The 20842-nt window shown below is 52.5% G+C and overlaps 1 protein-coding gene across 11 annotated transcripts in view; it reads right to left on the bottom strand.

Moving 5' to 3' along the window:
* The window catches only part of AGAP1 (ArfGAP with GTPase domain, ankyrin repeat and PH domain 1), a 540980-nt gene that overhangs the window by 15004 nt on the left and 505134 nt on the right, over window positions 1–20842 (bottom strand). The window contains exon 18 of one of the 11 annotated variants that reach the window (XM_042995758.1): window positions 16978–17858. The exons of the other annotated variants lie outside the window; for them this stretch is intronic. Coding sequence (XP_042851692.1) covers window positions 17753–17858 — 106 coding nt within the window. The 3' untranslated portion in view covers window positions 16978–17752. Of the gene's footprint in view, window positions 1–16977; window positions 17859–20842 lie in introns of those variants that run through there. 11 annotated transcript variants of the gene reach the window in all.

Here is a 20842-nt window from a genome sequence, read left to right as displayed (position 1 = left end):
ACATAAGCCGATGCGCAGCCAGCTGGACTGACACGTTGGCTACAGAGGGGGCGGTCTTCATCCACACCAGTCAACGTGGACTCCTCCCAGCGTAACGACAACTGAGAATGTACGAAAGGCTGGGCGTCCCTCTTAGAGAAGACCCAACAGATGAATAATGGCTGTTTCTTCTTTCTTAACCCGTCTCAAATGGTGACAGGATCAGAGCCGATCGACACCCCCACCAAGTACTATTTTCCCTAAGTTTGGTCCCACAGTGAGTGGGTCATCTTGGGAATGACTCTCCACAGCGTATACGTGAATTCTGTAGAGAAGGGACAGGATGATTCTTTAACAAGCTAAAGTTAATTCTTTCATGAAAATCACCTAACATCTATCTAACTAATTGGGATCAGGAGGCAGAAACCGGTCAGATGTTTTATGTTCCACAACCGACACCGCGTTTAACTTGCCCAACGTCATGGTCTTTGATAACGCCACGTTAAAATTCTGCCCGGCTTTTTCCTGGAGAGGGAATCCCGAAACAGTGGTACTAGGGGGGACTAGACACTGGGTTCACTGGCCCAGGCCAGCCTCATGGGGGTGCAGACGCACAGGGCCCCTGACCCAGAAGGAGCCCACGCTTGGGTTAATGTTCCGCTGTTCTGAAATTCCTGATGGTTACCGAACAGAAAACCACACATTGATTCTTCACTGGGCCTCACAAATTCTCTGGTTGGTCCTGGACAGTCCAGTTGCTTTAAAGTATCAGTTGGTGGCAAAGCCACCTCCAGTCCACCGAGAAATGGCAGAACACAAACCGTGCAGTGGGGATCTCGCGAAGCTAAATTTGTAAGTTTACAGGGCACTGCCGCTTCTGAGGGTAGGTCCTTCCTATCGTCTGGATGCAAAACGCCCTTTTGTGAAATGACGGTGACAGCAGACGATTCATCATGTGTCCTCTGCATGACAAAGGTAGCAACCAGCTACCTTCCATGTTACCTGGGAAGCCCTGTCCACCCACCCGGCCCCTCTCTGCAGAGGGCCTCGCCCAAAGAGGCCTTGCTCGCTGCAGCCCTGTGGTCCTGAGAGCTTGTCCCTCCCCTTTGTCCTCCTGCACGAGGGTGTCTGAGGCCCTCTAGAACAGGCTCCTTAGAAAAAAGGAGTTCTTTGAGACAGTCAGCACTGTTTAAATGTGTCAACAATCCAGAAACTGGGACAACAGTATGGCAGGCCCTCACAAGATGAAACGCAGTGCTACTGTGAGACCCCGCAAAGCCACTTCTGGGGTGTACAGGCAGAGCAACTGAAAGCTGGACACTGACGAGATTTTTGGATGTCCGGGTTCACAGCAGCATTATTCACAAGGGTCGAAACGCGGAAGCAACCTAAGCACCCGTCAGCAGATGAATGGGGAAACGCACCGTGGTACATCCAAGGAATGACATACTGTCCCGCCTTAAGAAGGAACGGAATCCTGCCACGTGCTGCCACGCCGGTCAACACTGAGGACGTTATGCTGAGTGAAATAAGCCAGTCACCGAAAGACAACTATCGTGTGGCTCTTCTTCTAGTCGAAGCCATAGCGACGGAAGGTAGGCTGGTGGGCGCCAGGGGCTGGGGGAGGGGGACGTGAGTCAGCGTACCGAGCTTCCGTTTGGTACGATGAGGAAGTTCTGGAGATGGATGGTGGTGACGGCCGTGCAACCACCGGGAGCATATTTAATGCCACCGAACTGTGCACTTAGTAAATTAAAATGCTAAATTTTATGTGTATTTCCTCACAGTGAGAAAATACTCCAGGGTCTAAGTGCCATCGTGTCCTGCACAAGACGCTGCTGTGTGACCCTCAGTTTGCGTGCCCGTATCCCAATGGCCCTTATCGTCAGAGCCAAGCAACTTAACGTTAGTAGAGTGTTACTGTTGACAACACGTGGTCCGTACTCCGTTTTCCCCACGTGATCCCAGACACCCTCCAGAGCCGATTTCTTCCAACCAGGAGTCAATCGGTGGGGCCATGTCTATCACGTCTGGTCACTGGGCACGTTCATCTCCATTAATCTGACAGACCTCCCAAGCCCCTCCCCTCTTCTGGGTCTTCCATTATATGGATATTTTTGAGGCATCCAAGTATGGCACAATGTCCCCCAATCTCATTTTGCCTGATCCAACTCGGGTCACTTATTATCGGCGAGGACACCACACACGTGTCACCGCTCCCCCCCCCCCATGTCACATCATCACATCGGGAGGTAGACTGGGGGGTGGTCCCACTACCAAGTCGAGGCACAGGTAAAGCAGTGGCCTCTAGGCCTGTCCTCTGTCCAGAACCTCCTCCCCTGTGTAACTAACAAGTGACCGGGGATTGATTCCTCTGGACGCCAGACCTCCTATTCCTCAAGACCTTTCCCCAAAGCGCCACAGCATGGGCTGATGATGCCTGTGGGGTCAGCTGCTGTGTCCTCGGGGACAAGGCAGAGATTAAAAAAAAAAATTTTTTTTAATGTTTATTTCTGAGAGCAAGAGAGCACCAGAGGGGGTGGGGCAGAGAGAGAGGGAGACACAGAATCTGAAGCAGGCTCCAGGCTCTGAGCTGTCGGCACAGAGCCCGACGCGGGGCTCGAACTCACGGACCGCGAGATCCCGACCTGAGCCAAAGTCAGACACTTAACTGACTGAGATACCCAGATGCCCAAGACAGAGATTTTCCAGTTCTGATCACTCGTTGGCATTTTCTGTCCAGGAGAGCCCCCACCCCCCACCCCCACCACCACCTTGTGCTTCCTTTTGGGACTATCACCATAGACCCACAGGCTTTAAAAAATTTAACATGTCCTAGAACCTACTACCACCATTATTCTTTCTGACGTTTATGTTATTCCAGGGTTGGCCAACGGGAGCCTCCTGGAGCTGCCCCTGTTGTATGTGACGCGTCACCCCTAGTCCCTGCCCGGTGCTGGGCTTTCAGCAACAGCAACAGCAACATGCTCCAGGCTGACCTTATCCTTTCCCAGATCTGGGAAGAGCCCTTGCCCTCAGGAGTCCTGATCTTTCTGCCAAAGCCACCCTTTATTTTGCTTTATTTAACTTTTTACTTAACATTCGAGATTCACCTGTAGTTTGAAGACCTAACGTGGGGAGACGGCTTCGCTGGTTTCCCCCAATGGTGACATCTTGAGAAACCACAGTGCAATGAAACGGTAGGGTACTTTGACAGTGACACATTCCACCTGCTTGTTCAGATCTCCCCAGTGTTACTTGGGAGTCATTTGTACCTGTGTGTGTATCTGCTTAGTTCTACGCAACCGTACCACACTCCCGTGTCACGTTCCTATATCCGCCGTCACGGCCAAGGTCGGGGACATTTCCAGAACCAGGGTTCCTCTCATTCACCCTTCTATAACCACAGCCACCTGCCCAATCCCTCCATCCCTAACCTCCTGTTACCACTAATCTGTTCTCTATCTCTGTAATCCTGTCGCTTCAAGAATGCTCCATAAATGGAATCATACGGCATGTAATCTTCGGGGATGTGCTTTTTTCACTCAACGGGACTCCGCAGATCCCTCCAGGCTCAGCTTGTGTTCGTCAGCAGTCCACACCTTTTCGTTGCTGAGTGGTGTTCCGTGGACTATAGCCTGTCTCACGATCCCACCGAGGGACCTCTGGGTTGTTTCCCGTTTTGGGCTATTAGAAATAAAGCCGCCATGAGCATTAGTCACAAGGTTTTTGTGTGAACGGAAGTCTTTATTTCTCTGGGATACACGCCCAAGAGTGCAGTCGCTGGGCTGCATGGCAGCCGCATGTTCCGTCGAATGAGAAACTGCCAAAGCGTTTTCCAGAGTGGGAGCGACGGGTTTTTAACAGCGCTATTCCAAAAAACTAAATTCCGTTGTGAAACGTGAACGGTGGGGAGCCCTACGATTCGGAAGAACGTGACATCGCCTGCATCTAAACCAGAGCAGGGTGGGCTGGGTGACCAGATACCACTGCAACCCCCACCCCTCACTCCTCCCAGAGTCCCGGACGCAGAGGCACAGGCGACTCCGAATTTCTACAAGCCGGCGGCACCTAAAAACGAGCGCAGGGATGCGAGTGCGCGCGTGTGCGTGGAAGACGAGAGGTGCAGCGGTCGAAAGCGTGTTCGTAACATACGTTACACGTGACCGTGACGTTTCCAAGGCGGGTCGGTACAAACACGTGAAGCCAGGTTTCGACAGGGCCAAAAACGCGACGAGACCGAAAACCTGCACAATTGAAAACACGTTGCAGGAGAAGGGCCTCCCACACCTCGCCGTCCTGAGGTCTCGGCCGAAACGGCGGCCTCTCGCTGGCCTGGGAAAGCTGTGTTTGTTTTTCCACACCTTTCTTTCCGCTCCTTCCCACTCTCTTTGGGGCACATTTGGAAATTATTGAAAAAGATAAAATGCCTCTAATCTGTTACCAATTAGAAGACACATGTGAATATTATTTTCTAATTTGTGACTCTTGAGTGTGTGTCTCAAACACCAGAGAGAAGTAATTGAAATAATTACGGCTGCTCCTGAATATTTCTATTATGTTCCTGAAATTAAAAAAAAATCCTCTTTGCATGATGCGCCCGAGGGTTGAATGTATCCACGAGAACATCAAAGCCTTGGATGCGAGCGACCCCCGAACTGTGATTCCACGAACTGCAATTTCCAGCCAGCCCGTCGGTGGCCTGACCAGCTGGAGCCCGGGGGGCTGGCAAGCAGGTCGGCAAGACGGTGCCAACCGGGGTCTCGGCGGAGAGCTCTGTGGAGCAGGGGTGCGGAGAAGCGGTGGGTTTCCCTGCAACTCCCCTCGTCCCAAACTTCCCTGTCCGGGGGATAATTTGCAGCTGGAGGGCCGTGCCGTACGAGGCATCAGCCTGATTTATAACATGAGCAGCGTGCACTTTTTTTTTTTTTTTTGAAACCCAGTTATAGTGCGACTTGAGTGACTAACTCCTGAAAATTGGTAATTTCTTGGTGGTTAACAGTAGCAGGTCCACCAATGACAGGCGAGACGTGCTAATAAATTTATAGGGCGTTATATGCCAATTAGACCTCGTCAGCCATTCAAAAGGCAGGGATACCAATCAGGCCGTCATTCCACAAATGCACTCTTTATTGCTGACATTCTTGCAATTCAATCCCCCATTTATATGTTTGAAAAGCAGCATATTAATGCTGACTGTACAGGAATCTGTAATTTTCAGAGCCCTTCCGGTTAAACAACCTCCCTCTTCTATGCAAACTTCTCTTTGTTCTCGAGGGGTAAACAAGGACCCGAGATGAGCACGAAATCGACGCGGAACAAGAGTCACTTCCACCTTGTGGGTTTCCTTCTGTTGGGGGCCAGCCATCAGGGAACCTTCTGGTCTGGTGGCATCACTACCTTCAGTCCGGCATCACATAGCCTTCCGCCAGGATCTGAGGTCTGGTAGGTGCTCACCTCTGCCACAGAGTTGCTGGAAAGCACCTCTGTCTGGACAGAGCCAGCGTCCTGGCAATCGGAAGACCCACAGGCACAGAGGTAATATTGCCCTTTCTGGAAAGGCGAGGAAACATTCAGATCTGCCCAAGGAAAAAGCGTGGAAATTCTCTCTTCGCATTAAAGCAATGGACTAAACTGATTTTAATTTTGTATGTTTTCTTTGGAAAAAAAAATCAGAAAAGAAGTGTGTGATCTTTAAGACAAAGTCAAGCGAAGTGTACCTGGGGGGCTCAGTCGGTTAAGCAGGCGCTTGACCTAACCACGGCTCAGGTCATGATCTCGTGGCTAGTGAGTTCGAGCCCCGCATTGGGTTCTGTGCTGACAGCTCAGAGCCTGAAGCCTGCTTCGGGTTCTGTGTCTGCCTTTCTTTCTCCCCTTCCCCTGCTTGTGCGCTCTCTCTCTCAAAAATAAACGTTAAAAAATATATTAAAAAGAAGAGAAAAAAGTCAAGTGCATAGAAGCATACAACATGGGGTTGGATGCGGCCACCCATGTGAGTGGTCTGGCTCGCACCCTATCCTCGTGGGCATTTTCAGCTCTGTACAGCACCCCAAATCTGGTCCCCCCGTCTTCTCATCCCACTTCTCCAAGTGATGGATGCCGACATCCCTTCTACCTCTGTACTTTGAAACATATAATTCTTTTTTTCTCTTAGCTGAAGTGAGTTCTTGGAATTTGATTTGATTACCGCCATCATCCGATGCCCTATTAAGCATTCATTCTTTCAAGAAATATCAATTGAGCACTCACTAGGAGTTAGGCACCGCACTGTGTTAGGTTCTGGGCTACAGGGTGAATAGAGGCAGATGGATAAACACGAGGGGAAAAGAGCCGCATTTGCGGTATAAGCTGCTGTAATTTCACAGCAACAAAACATGCTGAACAAAAGACAGAATCCTTGTCCTCTTGGTTTTTACTACGTGGACAGCCCTGGATTTCGGGTACAAAATTTAAAGTGCAGCTAACCCAGAGGAGAAAAGATCACTATTTCCTGCAGGCTGAGAACACAGAATGGGGGCGCCTGGCTGGTTCAGTCGGTAGAGCGTGTGGCTCTTGATCTCGGGGTTCTGAGTTCGAGCCCCACATTGGGTGTCGAGATTACTCCAAAATAAAATGTTCGTGTCAGCGGATCTATAATTTGCAGACAGCCTGTGAATCATTAAGACCAATATTTAAGTTCACAGAGGCCATCAACCTCAAGATAGACCTATCATCCGCTCACTCAACAGTAAGTGCAGCCTTTTTGGAAATGCCGGCCAACTCACAGGTGTACTGGAGCGTCTGATGTTTCAAGATGGAGGCACAGAGAGGCGGCACCAGACCCACACCCCACAGGCGCGTGCTGCGTAGTGGTCCCCTCCATCTTCCAGCGGAGCTGGAGCCACGTAGCGTCTTCTTCAGTGTGCACAGAAACTCCTTCAAAGCACGACACGAGAAAACTCCTCCTTTGCTAATTTCAAAGGCAAAGTGCTTATGGACTCTCGGTACGGTTAACAAAGGACACCACTGTCCAAGGACACCTAATGCCCTGTGTAGGACTCAAAATGGTCAACGCATGCCCGAGAACATTCCGAGAATCAACGAATGTAGGAAAAGGACTTCTCTGAATGACTCTTACCTGCCTACAAATAGGTCTTCCATTGAAAAGAACTCAACTGTGGTCAATCTCTGCCCCGAGAGGTCCATCAACCAGGGAAGGTGGACTCTCACCACCGGAGAGAAATGGGCTCCACACCCAAACCCTGTCACAGGCTATTAGGTCTCCCATCTATTTTCCTACGGGCCCATTTATCCTTTCTACACATCAGCTGCTCTCCCTGGAGTGGCCTTTCTCCCCTCCCTTTCCCCTGTGAAGAGAGAGTTGGGTGGCACTCTCTGAGACCCGGCAAGGCTGGGACAGGGACCCAGGCAGGGAATGTAGCTGGAGGTCCTGCGGTGCCCAGCGTGGGTGAGGTTCAAAACAAAAGAGCAGTAGCTACACTACTTCTGGGAAGGACTGTCACCGAGTCTCTCCTGCCCCAGAGGGGAGTCTTGTCAGACCAGCACATCGACGAACTGGACAACCAAGCCTTTGTGACCCGTCCCTCGGGCCAAGGGACACCGAGCATGTGTCTCACTTGCCTTCCCTACCCTGGCCTGTGCCTGGTGACGTTTAACCCGACGTGCCGCGTCTGGTCACCTTTGTGGGGAGGCTGACCAGCCCTCGAGGTCTCTCCACACCTCCGAGCAGGTAGAGGGTGTGAGGCACCAGACAGTGGAAACGCCCCTCCCCGCAGAGGTGGCCGGACCCTCACCTCCCAGAGCCCGTTCTAGAGTCCTGGATACCGATCACATCCTGTTCAACTGAGGTCAACTTTCCCTTAGCTTGGTCCTACGTGGACAAAGAAAACAATGGCCGGTCTCTGGTTGTCTAACAGATACGGCCCTGTAACTGGCCTCAACAAACTGGCCACGGCACCACATGTACATTAAAATAAAAAAAAAAAAGCTTTTAAAAATGTCCACGATCGTGTTATCAACCTACGGGAAGATCTTCGTCCAGAACCTCAAATTGGTCCAGGTGGGTCCAAGCCATGAGGTGGCCGTCCCTGGAGGAGCATGCTCTGGGGTTCGGATCCCACAACCTGCCGCTTCAGCAGGGTCTCTGGGAAGAGGGTGCAGAAGATTCCGGTAGAGGGGTGACAAGTGGCAAACAGGATGTGTTGTGACAGAATAGGTAAAACAAACAAAAAAAACCACTCCTGCGAGATGAGGTTCTCTATTCTTGTGGTCTTTTCTTGGGTGGGGGGGTGGTGGGGGTGCACGACTCTTTCAGTGAGCACAGGACGACCCCCCACCTGGGGCTCTGGCCCCCTCACTCCCGCCCCAGCCCCCGGACGGCCCTGAATGCCCCGCCCCCTGATGGGCTCCATAATGAGAAGCACGCTGTCAATCTCGGTTCCATTAGCCTGGACAGACTTTCACTTCCTGAAACAATTTATTGGATCCCCAGAAGCAAACGGGCCTTCTTCCTTTTCAGCTCTGCTTTTAGGGAGCTATTCAGACGGGAGTGTGTGTCCCTTCTGTTCCTGCTGAGCGGCCTTTGTTTTCCTTCATTTACTCATGAAAACAGTTTCCTGACTTTACCCTGCCTCCTCCGTCCCGGGTTTCCCGAGTGTTTGCCAAAACTTTGTCCCCCCCACTGGCTCAGTTACCGCACAAAACCTGCCAGCTGTTTCCAGCTACTGAACCAGGGAGGGAGCTGCGGATTTTATTTGCAGATGTTTGGAGGGAGGCTGGGCAGGGGGGTGGAGGAGGGGAGGGGAGAGGCACATACTTGAAGAAATTAAATTCAGGTGAAGAAATATAGAAAACGAGGCAGAAGAATGGAGGGCAGCGATGCCCTCCTCGGAGGTAAGTCCGGGGTTCTGGCCTCTCTCCTGTTGTCTCGTTTCCGCAGAGTTAAAGAGGCCCCAGCTGAAATGTATCTCCGGGATATCTAAAATGTTTTTGCACTGTCTTCACACTTCTAGGGTCTATGTAACGAGCTGACGAGTTTAGTTCTACTGTGATAACGTTTCCAACTACTTAAAAAAAAAAAACAACACCAAACCCATGCAACTTGTAAGAAAAGGGCCGGCCACCACGCTTAAAAGGTCCGTAATGTCTCTTAGTCTCCGAAAAGAAAAAGATGATCGAAAATTATATAAAATAATATTTCTCCTCTCCAGCTCTTCTTCAAGAATAACACACATTGTGCAACTGCGCTGGGGCAGTAAGGTAATACCTTTTAAGCATAAATCAGTTTAACTCTTAACCTGGGAAAACAGAAGAAGGCAGAGTTCCACCTCGCCCTTCTGAGAATTTCACGTCAATAGTAAATTGGGGGGCACGTCAGGGCCTCTGAGATCCGAGCAGGGTAAAATTATGCAGCCACGTAAGAAATAATATCTATTAGGCTAATTTAATCACCGAATACTTTACAGATGAATTAGAATTTAGAATCCAATTATTTCCAACATTCAGACTGTCAGAGCCTGTTTCTAAGCAGGAGGGAAAAAAGGGGGAAGATTGGGGCGGGTTTTAAAGACGCAGTGAATGGAATGGACCCTCTCCTGCTCTAAGGCTGCAATAAAAGCAGAGAAATGACAACAGTGATCAGGGTTTTTGCCATCACCCCACCCCGTCGGGCCCAATGAACCCAAGACCAGGACACGGGGTTTGTTATCTCTGACGGACAGCCATTGTCCCCGCCAGGAGCCCTCCTCGAGGGTGGCAAGCCTTTACAAAGGAAGGCGGCTGGGCCACATCCTGGGGTGGCCCGTGGAGCAGGGCAGCTCCCCAGGCCTGGAAAACCACAGGGTGCCCGCGGGGGCCACCGCAGGGGCCTGCCCATCCCTCTTCAGCAGGCCTCCCCTCGGCTCCCTCTAGGGTAGCATTTCTTTTTTTTTTTTTGACAGTGAAGGCCGCCAGGGGCTGGTGCAGAGAGAAGAGAGAAGGAAGCAGTGAAAGGAAGCCTCTGGGCCTCTGGGATATACACTGGCTGGCTCCCCCACACGGGAGGGGGTCTGTTGTTCCATGTGTGGGGAAACTGAGGCCCGGGCTGTGAGGTTAGCATTACAGACACTGCAGCAAGAACAAAAGTAGCCCTGTACAGTGTTTCTCTGCCAAACAGATCCCAGTACCAGTTGGGGGGTGAGGGGGTGGAGGGGAGGTCGGATAGGAATAGAGCACTTTGGGATTTACATCTGTGCTCCAAAAGGAAGAGTCAGGTGTCTCTGCCTGCCCTCCACTCGTATAGGCCGGTTCAGGCAGCAACAGAAATGGGTGAGCATCTTACAGCGGATCCTCGCGTTATCACTAGGGAGACGGGATTGGTTTCAGGATTTTCAAATCTTTAAACCCAAAGAGAGGTTTCTCTGGAAGAGAATGACTAAAAAACGTTTTTTTTTTTTTTTTTTTTTTTTGAGACCAGAAGTCTGCAGAAGACCTTTGCATTATGGTTGTTTTGCAATTCTCCAGAATCTCCCATGCTCCCAACAGCAGACTGCGAATGTCAGGGAGAAACTGCCACTTGCAACCGCATTCCAGAACCATCTTCACGGCGCAAGACGAATGCATGTGCTGCGCATTTAAATTTTAACGTGCCAGCGGGTCCCACGGCTGGCCCCAGCCTTCAAGACTGAATACACTTGTTTAAGGGCCGTGCAGACCCCGCCTCCCCAGGAAGGCACAACTCACACCAGCCCCCGCTCAAGCCCAGACCCTGTTGGGGCCTCCCAGCCCCTGTTCCCTGGTGGGAGGGAAATGCGGTGTTTACAGGCCACGGGGGTTTTATGATGGGGGTGCTTCCTGTCCGGCTGAACACACAGGTCCAACCCTACGGACGGTGTGAGTTCTCCCCGTTTTCTTCCACCTGCACAGAATGCGTCCTGATTATCCTTTTAATTACTGAGCTGGACCGCCCCGCTCCCTCTCGAGTCGAACCTTTGTGTGTGTTTGAGTGTGTGTGTGCGTGTGTGCGCGCACGCTCACATTTATCTCTTTGATTCATTTAATTGAGGGCAGGGCGCTGGATGGGATCTCAGAAGAGGCATTCCTTGTTCTAGGATGATTTATTACAGCTCTTGAAAACACCTGTTCATCAATTTATCCTTTTGTACAAAACTCAGACCTCCTAACCAGTCCTTAAAAAAAAAAAAAAAAATCTTCCTATGTAATATATTTAGGGAAAAAAAACCCCTCACTTAATTGTAACACAAACAAACTCTAAGAATAACCGTAAGAAAGCCTCCCGTATCTGGGCGATTATTTCTCTGTGCATGTACGCACACACACAGACAATTGTGTGGGATTCTAGGAACGGTTTCTCAGTAATAATGAGTGTTCTCTATGTGAGAATGGGAAGCAGGAACCTGCCTGAAAATGAACCGGCTCTTCAACGCACCGCGATGGGAGAATCCCTTGAATCTAACCGAGGCGTCAATTTCAATGGGTACAGACCAGAAAAGTCGCCACCTTATGATATAAGCAAAACAGCGCTTTAATCTTTCCTCCAGGGAAAAAAGTCAGCCTCCAAAGCCACGGTATCGATGTAACGAACCCTCGGAGGCAAAGCGACACTTCTGTGTGACAAGGACAGCAGCAGTACAGGCAGTGCCCTAGACTGACTGAAAAACCCAAGACCAGGGCCAACCATCGATCGCCACTCGCTCCCCAGCTCACGGGCCAGGCGAAAGGGAAGGTGAGGCCTTCCTTCTTCCGCTCAGCTTGACGCGTCACCACTGCGGGCACGCTCTTCGCCCCGACGGGTCCTTAAGGGGTTTGTCTGCCTTTCTGGAGGGGACGGAGCAGTCTGCTTTCCCACCCCTAATCCTGCCTGGGTGCTTAGGAAGGGCTCTCCCTCCCGGAGAGATCACATGGGCAGCAGCCTGGAAGGGGGACCTGGTCGGTGAGCCACAGCCACATGCCTAATTAATGGCCCTGCTGGTCACAGCTGGAAGAGCTGAGCTGGGGGTGATTAATTAAATTAGCTGGCAGAGGAAATTACAGTGGAAAAGCCAAAGTTTGATTGCTCCATAATTAACCGCAGTGCAAATAATATCTGCATCTATAACTTCCAGCGATGAGATCAGAAGCCAATTGAATTTGGCACTGATTGAAGCTGTAAATATCCTGTGGTGAAAAATGATAGGTTTGTTCTAGAGGGAAAACTTACAGAAATGGACATCTAGCAAATGTGATCAGGGGAAAAGGGCACCAGGGGAAACTGCAGGAAGGAAGCCTTACCTTTCAAGCTGCCTTTTTCCAACATTAAAACAGCCCCCTTTTTTCATATTTCTTTCGGATTAGTGACGAGGCCTGCTACCCTACACACCTTGTCTCTAAATTTCAGATGTGACTTCCCATGCATGGAACCTGGGTTAGGGTTCCATTTCCCTTCCTTGTTCCAGGGATTAAAACTCAATTCTAAAATAATTTCACAGGCTGATACAGGGGGGTGACTTTCATGTCCCCGGAAGAGGAATATTCTATTTAGACCATCAAATGTGAGAGCTATTGCTGCTTTTCTGGATAATGACATTTTTTCCCTCTTTGTAACAATTTCATGTTCAAAATACGGTTTCATTAGCAATAGGATTCTACTTGGGGGGAAAAAAAAAAGTATTTCATACAGATAATTGCCCAGCAAAACCCTGCAGAACTTTAGGTAGATGGAAACATTGCATTTTCTACCAACCACATATTTTCAAGGAGGTTATTTCAAGGCAGAAGTCACTGATCTCTACTAAAGAAGCATCGACTCATACCTTGGTGGCTTCTGACCAAGAGGTGTGGCATCTGCCTGGCAGTTGGTCAACATTGTAGCCTACTCTTTTTATTTTGAGAGAGAGAGAGAGGGACTGGGGGAGAGGGGTGGGGGCGTGGAGAGAGGGAGAGAGACAAAGAGAAAAAGAGGAAGAGAGAGAGAGAGAGAAAAAGAGAGAGAGAGAGAGAGAGGGACTGGGGGAGGGGTGGGGGCATGGAGAGAGGGAGAGAGACAAAGAGAGAAAAAGAGGAAGAGAGAGAGAGAGAAAAAGAGAGAGAGAGAGAGAGAGGGACTGGGGGAGGGGTGGGGGCGTGGAGAGAGGGAGAGAGACAAAGAGAGAAAAAGAGGAAGAGAGAGAGAGAGAGAGAAAAAGAGAGAGAGAGAGAGAGAGAGAGAGAGAGAGAGAGAGAGAGAGAGAATCCTAAACAGGCTGCACGCTCAGCATGGAGCCCCACGCAAGGCTCGATCCCACAACCCTAGGATCATGACCTGAGCTGAAATCAAGAGTCGGATGCCCAACCGACTGAGCCACCCAGGCGCCCTGCCCGCCCCTGACATACAAGAGCTCTCAGTTCAATGGAGAGAACAGAAAAGGTGACAACATTTTCAACGTGGTATAGTTCAGAGATCCATCCCTGGGCCGTTCTCATTGGAGCTTTACGACCATCTGGTGGGTTGGGGAGGGCAAGTGATGTTGGGCTCCTTTCGTTTTTTGCTTTTGTGAAGAAAGTTAAGGCTCTGGGTGGTCCACAGTATGGCAGAGGCTGACCCAGCCCGTCCTGCCCGATGCCCTCCTTCGAGCCTGGGGCGCTCCTTGTCCTGACTCTCGGTGACCTTCCTTACAACAGATGGCTGGCTCTGCACCCCAGACTGAGCTATGCCTACAGACAGCACGTCGGGGTGGAGAGAAACACGCAGACGGGGTCGAGCGCGTGCTGGGGGCGTGACGGTGGGGGCCGCGGCATCTAGAGACAACACGAGGATGCGGCGGACACACAAAATGTCCCTAGAGAGGTCCACGTCCTGATTCCTGGGAACCCACTGCCCCACCGGGCGAGATCACCGGGAGGCGGGAGGAACCGAGTCAGAGAAGAGGTGACGACAGAACCAGAGGACCGGGGCTGCGGGGCCACGAGGCAGGGCGAGGGGGTGGCCTCCGCGAGCAAACGCATGCAAGGGACGCGGCGGTGTGGACCCGTTTTGGACTCCGGGCTTCCCGAACCGCGAGATAACACAACTGTTGTGTTACGGCACTGAATTCGTGGCCATTTGTCACAGCAGCGGTGGGAATCCAGCACCCACATCACCGGGGAGAAAGGCGTGGACGAAACACGCAGACAACACAGCTTGGCTTGGAGCTCAACGAGGCACTTGACGTTGGGCAGCAGGAGGCCTCGCGGCCACGTGCTCCCATGAAGCCCTCTGCCTCCGGCCCAGGGATTCCACAGGCCCCCAGCCCTATCGGGCCGCAAGCCGCCCTCATCTCTTCGGGGCTTCCCCTCCTGCCCGAGTAAGGAAGGTTCTGGACTCTCACACGTTCTAGACCGGAGACACGATGGAAGAGACCCTCTGACCCCGTCTGCCTGTCTCTTGTCGGGAAACGGGTCTTCAGAGGTCGCTCCCACGTTCTCTCGTCTTCCCAGCGGAGACTCCCCTGCCCTTGTTTGCTGATTATCCTTCTATCGGGAATGTCTGCACAGGCTCCCTGCACCGGAGCGTCTCCATCGGAACGGAGGCAAAGGTGCTTCCTGTCCACCATTACACACGTGGGTTCCCTGAGCTCAGGGCAGTCCACTGCGTGCCCGGGTGGCACGGGCCCTGTTCTATCCTCCCACAGGGACTGGGCAGGGAGGGCTGGGACACCCACACAGCTGCTCTGGCTGATAAGCTTTTCTTTGTCTCAGACCCAGGAGTTGGATGTGTTTGGCTGGCTCCATGGAAAGTCAGGAACCGTCTCAGACCCACCATGCACGCTCCCTCTCTCTCTCTCTCTCTCTCTCTCTCTCCCTGCTATAACCTGCCCGGGATGCACGTATGTGTGTTCTGCTGGGCCCCTCTTTCATGCTGGACCAGCCTCTCCCAGTCCCACCAACTTCCTGCCTCCTGTGCCCTCTCTCCTCGGTGAAGTCCCCCTGGACTTCTCCGTTCCCCTCTGCCCTGCTTCACTGTTTCCCCGGGTCACATCATCAGACAACTTTCAGCGTGTCTGTGAGACCCTGGGGGGCAGGCGTGGCGTGCCTCGGCAGCACGGATCAGGCCTCATGAGGACAGGACTGGAACCTCACTGCTCGAGCCCGCGGGTCGCCATCTGTCGCCAGACCTCCCGCTGGAATGAAGAGCTGAGCTGGGGGTGAGGAAGGAAAGGCGGGGGGTGTGGTCACTTGTTTGAACACAAGGGATGCGGGGTGGCCCGGGTGCAGAGGAGGACAGAATCCGGGCAACAGCAGGAGATAGGCTCAAGTGCAGGGCTCTACGGCGAGAAGGGGGCTGGACGGCAGACCGCGTCCGGTCCACAAAAGCACTAAGTCACAGGAGCCAGAAATGTACGAAGCCTGTCTGGTATCAGGCGATGCCATTAAGTTGTTCAAGGTGTCATCTCGTGGTCACACACATCCGGGGAGATTATCCTTTAAGAGGCGGAAGGGCCCAATAAAACGCACGTCCTCCCCAAGGACGGACAGCTTGTGGCTCTGCTGGGGTGGAATTCTCTGGGCAGCTGGAGCCATGGCAGGTCTAATGGTCAATTTCATGTGTCAAGGTGTCCAGGCCATGGCGCCTGGTGACTGAATGAAACACCTGCCTACGTGTCGCTGTGAACGGTTAACAACGTTAAGTAAAGGAGATCACCCTCGACAACGTGGGTGGGCCCCAGCCAAGCCGCCGAAGGCCTCAGGAGCAAACACCTGAGGTTTCCTGAAGAAGGAATTCTGCTTCAAGCCTGTCGTGTTAACTTCTGCCCGAGTTTCCAGCCCGCTGGCCTGCCCTGCAGCTCAGCCAGCTCTTGTAATCGTGTGAGCCAATCCCTTAAAATAAATCTCGCTCTCTGCGTGAGCATGCACGCACACGTGCTGTTCGTTCCGCGTCTCTGGAGAACCCTGACGACGGAGGAGGTGAGCGAGCAGACGTGGTCAAAGCAGTGCCGTGGGACCATGAGCCTGGAGGTGCTACGCGGACCAGCTTCACGGGGTGAGGGCACGCGGGTAAGGAGGGATGCGTGGGGCGGGGCACCACCACCTTCCTGGAGAGCGATTCAGTGCCACTGTGACGTTCCCCAACAAGTCCACAACTCTTGAGGTAGCTGGGCTCCTTTTAGGAAGCCACCCAGAGGAAAGGATCAGCCGTAAGCCCCTGAGACGCACACACAGTGTGTGCTCCCCCCACCCCCGCATACTCCAGTTACCCCATTACAAGGATTCCCAGTGTCCACAGCTGAATGGCTAAGGACTGGCTCAGCCATCAGATGGATTACCGTGACGCCGTTAAATAGTGCTTTCAAAGAGATAGGTGACGTGGAAGGAGGTACGTGACATGATGCCTGGCTGAAAAGGGCTTTAAAGTGGTTTTTAAAGGATTCTTTCCAGAAAAACGTACACACGAAGGGTATACGTCACACGTGAACCTTGACTGGGGATGGAATCACAGAGGTGTGGATGTGGCTGTCTGCATTTTCAGCTCTCCACAGAATACCGTCACTTCCGAAAACGCGGCCCTTGGTCATTAGTAGGTTATCTCTTCAGGAAGTGTTCTGTTGTCCAGGCAGTCTGGGGGTTTGGCTGGGATGTTACAGCCCAGAGCCTCCGCCCTTTACTGGTTTGGGAAGCTGTAGGCATCGTAAAGAAGCTGCTCGAATGTCGTTTACTTCAGTTGTCAAACACAACTCTTTTTCCAGAAACATCTATCATCGTTTGCTGGAATTAAAATTCACAGGAGTGTATTTTGGAAATCAGAGGGCTTTGATACGGCATCCTGGTTCTTTGCTGAGAAGGTTGGGCCGATTTATGGACCGTGTTGGAAGCATTCAGGAAATAGGTGTTTTCAAGACTTAAAAAAAGAAAACCCACAAAAAAACCCCCACATAATGATATTCTCATGATTGTGAAAAGAATCTTATTTCCACTTTCTAGAGCTTTCTGTGATATGTATACGAGGACGGGTCTAGGTGAAGAGCAGAGGCCCGCCCCCCCCCCCCCCCCAGTGTCCTGAGGCCCGTGTGTGCACGTAAGACGCCTTGACTCCACCTGCCCCACGGCCACGGCTGTGCCCTTCCCACTGAGGCTCCCCTGGGAGGCTTTCCTTCCCCAAATACACTTCAGATTCTGAACCACCTACCCTGACATGAGCTTTCAAACCTAGAGTCAGCGGTGGTGTCTTCCTGACGCACAGGACATTTGCACGGCTGCTCTTGGTGGTGGAGGCCCCTCCGGGAGCGGTCAGAGAGGGAGGCACGTTTGCGAGGTTGGGGAGAGTGTGCTGTGGGGAGTTCCCAGCGGGGTCCCGCGGAGGGACAGCAGGCCATTTCCAGCACTGAAGAAAGAGGCCCCCAGCAGCTTCCATGTTTACACGAGAGGCTTTGAAAACCAAGGAAAAGAGATCCTTCCTCTCATCACAGGCTGGGATGTGGGTCACTATTACGACTGCAGCAGGGGACCCTTTTGTGGCTTTGCCCTCATTGATGCTGCCTCTTTGTCTTGGGTTTTCTTAATAAACCAAGAGCCCCCGGGGTGGGGGAGGGCAGTGCTAAGGCTTTTTTTTCTCCCCCAACAGCTTTATTGAGGTGTAGTTTACAAACCATAAAATTCACCTGTGTTCAGGATACGATTCAACGATTTTTAGTAAACCTAGAGAGCTGGGCGACGATCACTGCTTTAGAACATCTCAGTTGCCCCCAAAAGATGCCCCGGGTCTGCCTGCAGTCCGCCCTGGACCCTACGCCCAGTCCCCACTCATCTGCTTCCTGTGTCTGCATGTTCACCTCTTCCGGACATCTCACGGAAACGGACATGCTGTGTAGGTCTTCTCCGTCTGGCTCCTTTCACAGGGGACTCGAGTCTTGACGTGCGTGGCAGAGATGACAGGCGAAGAAAAACAGGAACTGCCAACAAAAAAACCCATCTGAGAGAAGGGGTTGCACCAAAGTCATGTTTCGGCCGCCGTTCAAGTCGTTTGGTTTATGCTTCGCAAATTTTCTACACGTGTATTTTGGCTTCGTGTGGCTCAGAAATATCTACTGCATGTAGGCATTAGGTTTTGTGCCGACTATCGCTTAGTAAGAGCAAACGGACCTTTCTGGTATTTAAAATGAACCTGAAGTCGCCGAGTTCCAACTTCTGAAAGTCAGGAGCAGCCTGTGCCGTGTCACGTAGAAACTGATCGGGGACGTTCCAGACTGCACCTCAGTGCAGCGAGCGGGCACCTCAGTGTCTTTGCGCGCTAACCCCATGAAGAAGCTGTCCCCTTCGGAAGAGAGTGTTACGGGCTTCCCACGGAGCCACGGAACAGTCTCTCCCTCACGGTGTCTTGTTCTACACTCACACCAAAGAAACGTCGAAGCCTTCTGTCGCGGATTACGGCTGGGGAGGGAGAGGAGAGAGGTCCGCAGACTCTTCAAGCTGGAAGGGGGCTCCCTGGTGATCTTCCGCTCACCGCCTCCCTTTTCAGAGTGACCCGAAGTTAACTGACCTGCGGCCCAAACGGGCCAAGAACCTGCAGATTCTCACCGGAAGTCTGGGGTTTCCACTTCCTCCAGACGCTCCCTCTCAGTCTGCTGCTACGGAAGGACTAGTTTGGGCGGACTTATCAAGGACGTCAGGGCAAACTTCTAATGAAAACCGTCACTGGATCTTTAATGGGAAGGAGGGTCTATTCTAAAGGACCGTCTGGAAGTCCAAAATCATGGGCCATCTCTTCCCAGGGAGGTCTGTAACCTTCTCCACAATCTCCCTCTGGCTTCTCTGGGCACAGCCGTGAGTTCCTTCGGGAAGCTGGTGGCTCTGACTTTTCCCGGAAACGATTCAGCAGATACATACCACACCCGGCCAATAGTGGAGCCAGGTCTGTGTTTGGGGAAGGGGCCGGGGAATGAAGGTGGTGGTCGTCAGGGGCAGACAGACTGAGGGAGGAGGCTCTGCTGGCCCAGGAGAGCCGTGGCCACGTAGGACTTCGAGTCCGGGCAGGTGGCCTATAAGGCCTCGAGATCGCCGGTGGTGTTGATATACATATATACAACTTATGGACCCACGTATTACGAAAGGGGTTTTACACGCTTCTAGAGCTATGAACAGCCCTATGAAGCAGACGTTCTTCTCTCCAGGGTACAGACAAGGACACCAAGGTCTGGAGAGGCTAACGGACTTGCCCAGAGCCACGCATCTAGTGAGCGAGGGAGCCAGCACTCAGAAACAGGCAGTCTGCAGAAGCAGAATTCTTGGTAGGCTTGCACCGCACTGCTCCAACCAATTTATCAAGGGACAGCAGTTAAAGCTGCTTGGAAATCCGAAAGGCTACGTAGCTCACATTGTATGTCTGGAGAGTGTTGGCGGAGACAGCGGTGATGATGCATGAGAAATCTGAGGGCAAAATGGAAGGCTGTTCTCTCGGAGAGAAGAAACCAGTTTCTGAGCACTGGAAAACCACAGGTTATGTTTTGTTTTGTTTTGTTTTCCTCTTGTGGGTATGTATTTAGTTTGCTCCTAGAGATGGCCAGGGATGCCCACTGGAAAGAGAATCACCGAGGCCATGAGCACCAGCATTGATGGCCAGTTCTCAGTTCTCGCTCGGCAAAGGTGGATAATTCCAGAATCCGGCTTGGCTTTCAAAGTTGAGGTCTCCGACTTGGCGTCCCCGACACCCAGAGCCGCAACACCCACCCTGCGCTGCCTGCGGAGGCGGCCGGGGGCTCGGAGGAGGCCCAGGAGGGCGGGACAGCGGAGAAGTTCCACCGCGATGTCAGATGTCAGGAAACACCCCTCCCCCCGCCCCCTGCCAGGTTTTCTTCTTAATTCTGTTACTAAAACTCTCACCTTTAATCGATCTCTTCCGGACTCCTTCACGCACATGGCCTCACTAAGCCGTTAGCAGTCAGGTAGCTGTGGATGATGTGGTACTTCCTGCTTCACCCCCAGTGGCTCGGCTCACAAGCTCCCCGGCCCGTAGCAGAGCCTCGCCGCGTTCGCTGAGCTGGTGTCCCCAGCGCAAACAGGACACACGCCAGGGTTTCGATAACACGGCTCCAGTGCGGGTCTGGAGGCTCTGGGTGTATACACCCACGCGGTCAGGCCCCGACATCCCGGCCGTCTCCTCGGCTGGACCGGCAGACCCCCACCCCGGGCAGCCTCAGCCTGTCCTTGTGCAGGGCGGACGCCCCCTGCAGAGGCCAGGGTGGGAGGTGAGCAGCCGGAAGCCACTTGGACGCACATCTGGGCTCTGACTCGGGCACGACTGTGCCAGAGGGTTCGCAGGTCCCTCCTGCTGTCGCAAACCGAACCCCACGGGACGCTTCAGAAATCCCGCGTGTTGACCTTGAGTGGCGCTCCGACCTTCCGCACAGATTCCGCGGGGATAAGGCCACGGACGCCAAGCCGTTAAGCAGTGCTGCCTTCAGAGCCCGGCGGCTCGGCTGTTCCCGCCTGGCCCTGTCTCTGCACTGGCGATGCCCGGTGCTCTGTCAACGGTTACTGTTTGCCGGGGAAACGTGATTTTTTTCTGGCCTCACTGAAAACTTCAGAACCTGCTGCCTTTTATTTTTCTCCCCACTGCAAATGTGTGGCATATTTTTTTTTTTTCCTGATCTAACTGACAGCTTTATCGAGATGTAATTCACATACCAGGGGATTCACTCATTTAAAGCGTACAATTCAATGGGTTTTTACATTGTCACGGCTGTGCAACCAGCACCACAATCAAGTTTAGGGCACGTTCGTCCGCCTCCCCCCCACCCTCCGCCCCCGCCCTGTCCAGAGGGATCCTGTTCCCAGTACGGGTCACTGCCCACCTCCCCCCTGCCTCCCCCTGCCCCAGCCCCTGGTAACCACCAGTCTATTGTCTGTCTCTGTGCAGCAGCCTATCCTGGGTGTTGCA

The sequence above is a fragment of the Panthera tigris genome, chromosome C1, assembly GCF_018350195.1.
Source record: "Panthera tigris isolate Pti1 chromosome C1, P.tigris_Pti1_mat1.1, whole genome shotgun sequence".
NCBI classification, from domain to species: domain Eukaryota; kingdom Metazoa; phylum Chordata; class Mammalia; order Carnivora; family Felidae; genus Panthera; species Panthera tigris.
Note: the sequence above shows the minus strand (reverse complement) of the source record. Positions and strands in the feature narration are given on the sequence as shown.